Source organism: Phocoena phocoena, chromosome 11, assembly GCF_963924675.1.
Source record: "Phocoena phocoena chromosome 11, mPhoPho1.1, whole genome shotgun sequence".
In the NCBI taxonomy this organism is placed as follows: Eukaryota; Metazoa; Chordata; class Mammalia; order Artiodactyla; family Phocoenidae; genus Phocoena; species Phocoena phocoena.
Genome location: NC_089229.1, coordinates 10,265,602 through 10,274,953, shown reverse-complemented (window position 1 = coordinate 10,274,953; position 9,352 = coordinate 10,265,602). Strand labels below are relative to the sequence as shown.

Here is a 9,352-nt window from a genome sequence, read left to right as displayed (position 1 = left end):
CCCGCCCCCTCCTTTAGGCTCTCCCCGCCACCCCAGGGCTGGGGCGCAGTGGACCCACTCCGGGTGGTCATCGCCAGCCTGTCTTCTCACACTCGTCTGTTGTCTGTTCTCTCCCGACTTGTTGCTGCCGAAGGACTCATGGTCGCTCGGCCCCTGGGATGGCTGTGGGAGCGGAGGAGCCGATGGGGGCCACCACCTTCCCCCCACGGAGTGTGCCCAGCAGCTCCTGGTCAAAGCACTGTTGCTGTAAGCTATTTCCGGGGTGCCTCTAGGGCCCCCTTCCCTCAGCACACCTATGGGGAGAGGTTGCACTCTGTTGATTTGAGAGGGTTTTCCTCCCTGACAACAGATGGAGAGCACCTCAGCCGCCAGTGCCCTGCAGCCTTGAGGCGCCTTCCCCTCGCCAGGCCTGCCTTCTTCCCTGCCTCTGCCAGCCCTCGAGGCTGGCGTCTCTGCTTGCCCAGGAGGGCGTGGAGGGGCTGTCCACCGCTGGGGGCCCTGGCCCTCACTGCCTGCCCCCGGGGCAGGACCCCGTCCTCTGCAGGGACAGGTGGCTCCCGCGCCTGTGCAGCCCCCGGCCGCCTCCTTCCTGACATGCCTGTTGACCTGCAGCTGGGGTCACCAACTCCAGCGGCAGGTGACGCACGTGAACCGGGCTGGGTGTGTCCTGAGGGACGGCCCCCGACACCCGGGTGGTGGGGACTGGGGTGAATGGGGGTGGATATGCCGCAACTAGAGGGGAAGTTCTTCCTCATTTAAGTCAACTGTAGCCTGTGGGATGTGGGCCCAGTGGGGCCAGATCTTTCCATTTTTCAAGAGAAACTGGAAATCCAGATGGTGCGTGTGTGTGATTTGTAAATGTTGGCAACTGATGAGAATTTAAATCAAGGGCAGGCTGCTGTGGTGTCACGGGTGGGCCGACTTTGTCCTGGGCTGTCCTGGGTTCTCTGGTTCGCTGCCCCTGGGCCACGTGCTGGGGCCTTCGAGGTGGAGGGCGGCTGTCCTCGTCATGTTGCACCCTTGGCCCTCAGGTTCTGGAGGGTGTGTGGATACAGGCTTCTCATGGAATGTTACAGAGCCCAGCCCTTGATCTGGTCCTCTCTGTTTATTTGTTTGAGGCTGCAAACCCAAACTTGGGTCATGTGGCCTGAGAGGATTATATGAATCCCTCCAAGTGGGATGGTTGGTTGAAATTTCTGAAATACTTTGATTTATGGGGACAGAAAAATGACAGAATACTGGAGACCATAAGGCTTGTGGTTGTCAGGGCATGGGGACTGCCGTGTGCTGTGCGCCAGGCCTGGGGCGCTGCTCCTGTGGGCGGATGTCTCCTCAGCAGCCCTTTGAGGCAGGCCGCACAGGCGAGCCATCGGAGATGAGGCTGCTGGGCTCAGACCGCACAGGCTGGGAGTGGACTTCCAAAGCAGGACCCCTTCAGTCTGGGTCCCTCCCACCCCTTTGGGTTTCTTTCTGTGGGCTGTGCGTTTGGTGGAAAGACAGAAAGCTAACTTTTAATCCTGAGTGGGCTACTTGCTAGTTAAATGACTCTGGTCATAGCATCTTGGTGAGCCCTGGTTTTCACATAGAGATAATGAACCATCACAGGCATTTATTGAGAATCAGCCGAGAGTGACACCGGCACCTGCCGCAGTGCCCGGCCATGGGGTGCTCCAGGAGCCTTCGTTCCATTTTCACTTGAAATGTGCAAAACAGCTAGAAACCAACTGGGCTTGAAAAATTCTAACCCCTTGAACAAATAAGGTTTATCCCTCTGAAAACAAAATGGTGTGCGTAATGACCTACGTTAAATGTGTTTTATTAGCCTGTTAATCATAGGGGTTAAATATTTGCCCAAAGCTGTAAGAAGTCAAATAAGTAGGTCCTAAGACAGGTAGGAAGAAAGGAATCATGTTCATTACTGAGTTCAGAGAACCTAATGTGCCGGACGCAGGGACACGCAGTGGGCGAGGCCGTGGGAAGGGAGCCCAGTGGATGCCCTTAGACGTACACCCAAGATGGTGAGACCTGGATCCTTGCTCTCACTGTGTGTGGGGCTCTTTCCCCAAGAATAGACTCTGTGTGTGTGTATGTGTCTGTATCTGTGACTGGTCTCAGAGGCTCAGCTGACCGAGGACCCCTGGGCAGAGCCTCAAGGAGAATCCGCTCATTTTCTGAGACGTGGTCCATTTTCTAGGGTGCTATGTCCAGGGTGCCCTAGGTGGGGGCAGTGCTATACAACCATTTACATGGCTGAAGGCCGGGGTGGGTGGGCTGACCTGGGGTGACCCTGCTTGGCAAGGGGGTGGGCGCCAATGGTAGAGGTTGGGCTCCCCCGCCCCCCTCCGGAGGCAGATTAAGTGGTGGCAAGAGCCTTCCTAAGTTCCTCACTCCTCTTGTGGTCAAGGTCTTCCATTTCCTGTAGTTTCTGCAGAGGGCATCAGGGAAAGCTGGGGATCAGGGAAGGAACTCCAGGAGCCACCGCAGATGGGAGGCTAGAGCCGGACTCCCGAAGTGGCCGCAGCCGACCCTTTGTTCCTGCTCACGTCTCGTCCTCCACACTCACAGGGGTGCATCGCCCCCTCCCCGCCGGCTCCATTTCCCTGTTGCTTCTCCTACCTGGGAGATTTCAGTAAGGATGATCCCTTGGTACTGTCTGCCCTGCCCTAGGGCCTCCATGTCAGCCAGGAATTCTTTCCTCTCCTGGATTTCCTTTACCACTGGAAAGGGAAAGGGCCGTCAGTGTACAGGGCAACGGGGGCCCTCAGGCTCCCAGGAGGGATGGCAGGGACGGCAGGTTGCTTTTCTTGGGAACAGGAAGCAGTTCTGCGGTTGCCCCTCAGGGATTCCCCCCTCCACACACACTCCCCTCCCCAGCGTAACTGGCCCATCAGGGGCTCACGTTCTTCAAACCGGTCCAGCTCAGGGGCTGGGTTCTCCTGTCGCACAGGAGGGGGCTTTCTTTTCCGTTCCGCTGGCTCCTTCCCGGTGGCAAAAATATTTTGGAGTCTTCGCTTCTCCTTCTCCAGATCTCCTGTTGGGCCCGGACATGGCCTAGTTAAGGCGTGAAGAGCACCCGCATTCATGGTCCGTGTTCCCAGTTGGGCACGCTCGCTCCAGGGTAACATGGGTAGGGCTTCTGCAAACCCAGCACCTTCTACCCTCGGTGCCCCCGAGCTGGTCAGTCACGATAGGCAGGAAGGGGTTGAAAGGACCCACAAGAGAGCTTCGTCAAAACCCACACGTTGCCCGGGTGCAGAGCAAGGCTAAGAAAACTCAGTGACTGCCGCAGTGCAGCTGGGATGGGGAGGCTGCCTGGGAGCTGTCGGAGGGGCTAGCCCAAGAGCCATGTCAGGTGCCAAGTAGAAACGGGTGGGGGGAACGACTCCCTGAAATAGGCTGCAGCGCAGAGGAGCCCTGGGTTCCAGGCACCGTGTGAGCTTGAGAGAGCAGTGGCTGTGATGTCTGACCGCCGAACATTCATCAGAGATGGGCGGAAACCAGTTAATGGTTAAAGAGAGTTCTGGAAAAATGTATGAAAACGAACACCTAACTGGTTTCCCGTGCACCCTGAATGCTCCCAAGCTAACATGTGCTGAGGTTCAAGAGCATCGGTATAAACAACGTGAGAATTTGATTAGCTGCCCGCTCAGTGCTCTGCGGGCTGCAAGTCTCCCTGCCCCCTACCCCCTCGGAGGGCGGTAGGAGAGGGGCTCTAGTGGAGGCCCCTCACTTACGGGTGGCTTGGGGCTTGAACTGCTCCCGGCTGTAGGCCCCGTTGGCTTGGCACATGCTGGCAGGCCGGAGGTGGGACCGGACGGCCAGGATGGGAGGCAAGTAGATGGCTGAGGCCGGCTGCTTGGAAGGCAACACCCTCTGGCTGGAAGTTGGACTACACTGTAGGGGGAGAGTGTCTCCTCCTGCGGAAGGAAGGGTCAGGGTGGGGGGGCCCTCCTGGCCTTTTTTTTTTTTTAGTTTATAAAAGTGGTCCCTACCTGTTATAACAAGTCAAACAGTACAGAAGGGTCTTCCCTTCTCCCCTCTGAGCCCCCCTCTACGAGAAGCCACGGTAACAAGTTGGCGGTCTCGGCCCATTCTTTCTGTTGCTTACATAAACATGTTCAAAGATACGTGTGCATGTGTAAGATTCATGTTTCAAACACTGGATCATACTGTATTCTATTCAGTATAGACTCTTAACAGTCTATCATGGACATCTTTCCAGATCACTCCATTTATATATAACTTATGTCTTATAGCTGTATACTAGTCCTTAGAGTGGAAACATTATTTATTCAATGAGTCTAGTTTCAGAAATGCAGGCAATTTGCAGTTTGTTTTTTTTTAAACTATTTCAAACAGTGATGTAATAAACATTCTTGTACATCAAGCCTTCGTCCTGGTGCTTTTGTTTCTATAGATGGATTCCTAAAACCTGCTTGGTCCATGGGCAGGGAGGGATGGTTTGGATGGTGCTAGACACCAATCCCTCCTGTCCATCCCCACTGCCTTGACCCACCCAGACCTGGGGCTCCTCCCCCAGGCCAGCCAAATGTGTCACCTCCTACCTGGTTGACTGGCCCCTCCTCTCAATTGACCTGTCCCCAGCCACTGTTTTGATCTGGCCCCTGTCTACCTCCCTTACATTTCCAGCCTTCTTCTATCATCCATCTGGCAAATACGTATTGAGCGTGTACTCTGTGCCAGGCTCAAGACACTGGGGGTAAAGTGTAAGATGAAGCCCTGCCCTCATGGCACTTACATCTGGGGTGTAGATGATGATAAAACAAGTAAAATATATAGTACGTTAGTGACAGTACAGCCATGGAGCACAGGGTGTGTCGGAGCAGGATTTACAGTTATAAATAGGGTAGCCAGGGAAGGCCGCACGGAGACAGAGACATTTGAGAAAAGACCCCAAAGTGGTAAGAGGCCAGCCCTGCAGGTATTTCAGGGAAGAGCATTCCAGGCAGAGGGAACGGCAAGAGTAAAGGACCTGAGGTGGGAATGTGCCTGGAGTGTCTGAGGAACAGCCAGGAGGTTAGGGTGCCAGGAGTGGGCTGAGCAAGGGGTGGGGTGTAGTAGGACTAGAGGTCAGAGGTCACAGAGGGAAAGACGCATACCGGGCCTCGTAGGCCTCTGGAAAGACTGGCTTTTACTGTGTGCGTGGTGGGAAGCCATCGGAGGGTTCTGAGCAGAGGAATGACATGAGCCCTTTAGCTGCCCTTGAAAATACAGCGTTGGGACTTCCCTGGCTTCCCAGCGGTTAGGACTCTGCACTTCCACTGCAGGGGGCATGGGTTCAATCCCTGGTCCAGGAACTAAGATCCCACAAGCTGCGTGGCACGGCCAAAAAAAAAAAAAAAACAGCGTTGGGGGTTGAGGGTACAGGTAGTCACAGTCAGGATATGGTTTGAAGGTCAAGCAGACAGGACTGCTGATGGGTTGGATGTGGGGTCTGGGAGAAAGAGAAAGAGGAGGCAGGATGTCTCTGAGGTGTCTGCCCTGAGGAACCGGAAGTATAGAGCTGTCATTATTCCCCACTACCCTTCCCTTCTCACGCCCTCTACCTAGGGCCACACCATGGTTTATCTCTCTTCTCTGAAGAGATGCTGTGCTTTCTAGAATGTTCCTCCTACTCTCTCTGCTATTTCTACCTGTCCAGTACCAAATGCTACCTCTTCCTTTGGCTCAGTCTCAGTAAATAATTATGGCCCAAGTAATTCTGGGAGTTCAGGTGAAGGAGAGGAATTTGTGGCTTGCAACAGAATTTAAACTAAGCCTCAAACCAACAAGTAGGACTTGCTTAAGAAGAGAGGAGTAGGGCTTCCCTGGTGGCACAGTGGTTAAGAATCCTCCTGCCAATGCAGGGGACACCGGTTCGAACCCTGGTCCGGGAAGATCCCACATGCCGCAGAGCAACAAAGCCCGTGCACCACAACTACTGAGCTTGTGCTCTAGAGCCCGCGAGCCACAACTACTGAAGCCTGCGCACCTAGAGCCCATGCTCTGCAACAAGAGAAGCCACCGCAATGAGAAGCCCGCGCACCACAAGGAAGAGTAGCCCCCGCTCGCTGCGACTAGAGAAAGCCCGTGCACAGCAGACCCAACGCAGACAAAAATAAATCAATAAATTTAAAAAAAAAAAGAGAGGAATAGAGAGATGATTCTAGGAGAAGAAACCAGACTCAACACCAATGCTTGGAGGCAATATTTTAAAGAAAAAACATTTAAGGAGAACAAAACTTCCAGGCAAACTGGTGACTTGTGTTGCCCTAACCACTGATGCAATTAGTCCTTCAACTAATGTTGAATGCCTAGGAGCCAAGGTACCATGGTGAACAAGGCCGACCCAGTCCTTGGTCTCCTGGTATTTACTTTTAGTGGAATTTCTAGCATATTCTTTGTAGTCATGTTATAGGGGACCCTAAATGATTAGTAGACTGCTGAGTATGGAGATTGAGTTATGTGACTCCGCCGTGTTGTGGTGCTAGGCAATGGCGGCCTGAGTTGTCCTTGTCTACAATGAGGAAGGAGATCTGACTTCTGAACTGGTCTGACGGAGCCTCCCTCCCTCTGCCAGTGCTGGGCAGGCACTGTCGATATTTGTCTCTCTGACTTTCCCATCCCTATGCCTCTGTGGTTGACCAGATGCCTCCTGATAGGTACCTTCTTTCTGGAGAGACGGCAATAGCTATTGGTAGATTCAAGTGAAATTTGGCAGGTTTGGACCTGCTGGCATCCTCTTAAAGGTAACTCTACAGATCTCTGTTCTGACCCACTACGTGTTGATTCAGTTAAATCTCAGAAAGCAAGGTTGTTTTTAAGATCTTAGAGAGGGCTTCCCTGGTGGCGCAGTGATTGGGAGTCCGCCTGCTGATGCAGGGGACACGGGTTCGTGCCCCGGTCCGGGAGGATCCCGCGTGCCGCGGAGCGGCTGGGCCCGTGAGCCACGGCCACTGAGCCTGCGCGTCCGGAGCCTGTGCTCCGCAACGGGAGAGGCCACAACAGTGAGAGGCCCGCGTACCGCAAAAAAAAAAAAAAAAAGATCTTAGAGAGCACCTTGTTATTGTGCCCAGGTACATTCACTTTTTTGTTTTCCTTAAAAATAAATAAATGTGTGGTTAGAGGTGAGCTGTGGAAAGGTTTTGCATACTTTTCCTAAGTTGGAAGCCTGCCAGTAATCTTGTTCCTGCCAGCTAAGCTATGAATGAAAAAATCTATGAATGAGACACACACAGTCCTCTCCTCTGGCGAGCTCATATGGTATGTGTGTAAGAGGGCGGGATTAGTTTGTAGACTTGACAGCGTTCAGAGTATTTGGCTGGGCAGGAAGTCTTGAATGGGCCGTGATCTGTTGGGAAGGTTGGCTGGAGCCAGACTGCAGGAGGGGCTCATGTGCTGTGACCCACGTTGGGGGAAGAAGCAAAGACCCTGCAAAGTCAGTTCCCCAGGAGCAAGAGTCAGAAATACTATTCAATTTTTTTTTCTCTTTTAAAATGAGGTCCCCTACTCCTTAATATGGAGAAGCATGAAAAATGTGGCACAGGATCCCTCTGCCCTGGAAGCTTCTGCAGATGGCCTCTTACGTTTCATGGTGTCCATGATGTGGCGCCGTTGGAAGTTTGTCAGTTTGGATTCCTTCATCATCACTGCAGGACAAAGCACTTCAGTGAGGCCTCCTGAGCTGCAAGCAGATGCCTTTATCTCACCCCACTGAAATTTAACATTGTATCACCTCCTGCCCCCATTCAGCACCTGAGTACTTGGCCGCCCCCGCACTGCGGCTTGTGGGATCTTAGTTTCCCGGAACAGGGATTGAAGCCAGGCCCCCGGCAGTGAAAGCGACGGGTCCTAACCACTGGACCGCTAGGGAATTCCCTTCCTTTCCTGCTTTGTTTTTTTTCTATAGCACTCATCACTACCTAAGTTCTATGTACCTTATTATTTGTCACCTTCCTACTAGAATATTAGCTCCATGGGACCAAGAATTTTTGCTTGTTTTTTTGTTTTTCTTTTCTTTTTTTTTTTTTTTTTAAACATCTTTATTGGGGTATAATTGCTTTACAATGGTGTGTTAGTTTCTGCTTTATAACAAAGTGAATCAGCTATACATATACATATGTTCCCATATGTCTTCCCTCTTGCGTCTCCCTCCCTCCCACTCTCCCCATCCCACCCTTCCAGGCTGTCACAAAGCACCGAGCTAATATCCCTGTGCCTTGCGGCTGCTTCTCTTTTTTTTTTTTTTTTTTTATTGCTGTATTTTCAGCACCTAGAACGATGTCTAAAGCACATGGTGGGCTTAAATTTTTTTTGTTGTTGAGTGAATGAAGGAATGAATGAACAAGAATTCATTAAGCATGTGCCAGGGGCTGGAGCTACAATTGTAGCTACAAATGTAGCCAAAACAGGCATCCTGTCCTGATGGGGTTCATGAACTAGAGGGGCAGATGGATGTTAATTCAATGTTAATTCAACGGGACACACTAGGTATCTGACTACAGGTTGCCAATGAAGGAAATTGACTACTAAGTATCTGACGACTAAGCCCACAAAGGAAAAGGTATTTGGCAGAGTGCTGGAGCCTAACAGTTGGTTGCACTGTGGTGGCGGGTGGGGAGGAAATAAAGCTTCCCTGGGGAAATTGAAAGTGTGATCTAAGGGACGCAGGGGAATTAACTACTCTAAAATTCTTAGTTCTTTGACTTTTGGCCACTTCCAAGTTGTAGGACCCCTTAATCTTTCTGAATTCCAGGCTTCTTATATGTAAAATGGAAACAGCAATTGCTAAACCATAAGTCATGCGGGGGAGAACTGAGTTACAGAGAGTAACTGTGACCACCGCTCTTCTTGTGTCCTTTAACGCACTGACCTCTGAGCAGCTCGCAGGTCTCTGGGGTGTAAGTGGTCGGCTTGGGGCAGCGCCAGAACCCTGTTCCTTTGGTCACTGTCTCCACCCTCTCCTGGGAAGCCATGGAGGGCTCTGAGGAGGGAAAAACGCAACGACACACCCCCTGTCTCCCAGATCCAACCTCTGCTCCCACACCCCCAACACCACCCATAGTTTGGGAGCAGGGATCGGGTCGCAAGAGAATCGTGATGCCGTCTGTGAACATCGCGACAGTGCCCGATCCTCCCACCCAGAACAGATCCACTGGCAGATCCACACGCGAACAGAGACCTCAGCCTGACCTGGCACCTGTGTCAGAGAAGTCCCTTCTGGAGGAAAGGGGCGTTACGGTAACCGTGCCTGCTGGGTGACACGCCCAAACGGAAACCTCACCCTAAAGTAAGACCCCGGCTGGGTGGTCCCTCCCCACAGAGAGCGGAGGCTGCGCTCAGCAGATCGTAA

At 52.5% G+C, this 9,352-nt stretch overlaps 1 protein-coding gene across 2 annotated transcripts; it reads right to left on the bottom strand.

Annotated features, from left to right (window-relative positions):
• Positions 1-1,809: 1,809 nt before the first annotated feature.
• C11H22orf23 (chromosome 11 C22orf23 homolog) lies at positions 1,810-8,977 on the bottom strand. Of its 2 annotated transcripts, XM_065887946.1 has the most exons (6): positions 8,873-8,977; positions 7,587-7,649; positions 3,735-3,917; positions 2,900-3,031; positions 2,617-2,717; positions 1,810-2,425 (listed from the first exon to the last, which is right to left on the bottom strand). In XM_065887946.1, the coding sequence occupies exons 1-6, from the start codon at positions 8,973-8,975 to the stop codon at positions 2,354-2,356; spliced, it is 654 nt and encodes a 217-aa protein (XP_065744018.1). In that variant the 5' UTR covers positions 8,976-8,977; the 3' UTR covers positions 1,810-2,353. The 2 variants fall into 2 exon arrangements, with proteins under 2 accessions (XP_065744018.1, XP_065744019.1); XM_065887947.1 differs by lacking the exon at positions 7,587-7,649 and having other exon boundaries at positions 2,354-2,425; positions 8,873-8,975.
• Between the last annotated feature and the right edge of the window lie 375 nt (positions 8,978-9,352).

What these genes read in the sequence shown, in the direction of transcription:
- C11H22orf23 (XM_065887946.1), bottom strand. Translation starts at nt 8,975, where the DNA reads ATGGCTTCCCAGGAGAGGGTGGAGACAGTGACCAAAGGAACAGGGTTC. An exon ending in GTTCAAGCCCCAAGCCACCC is followed by an intron (nt 3,032 to 3,734) that starts GTAAGTGAGGGG and finishes CGGGCCCAACAG; the next exon opens with GAGATCTGGAGAAGGAGAAG. An exon ending in GCTGGACCGGTTTGAAGAAC is followed by an intron (nt 2,718 to 2,899) that starts GTGAGCCCCTGA and finishes TTCCCTTTCCAG; the next exon opens with TGGTAAAGGAAATCCAGGAG.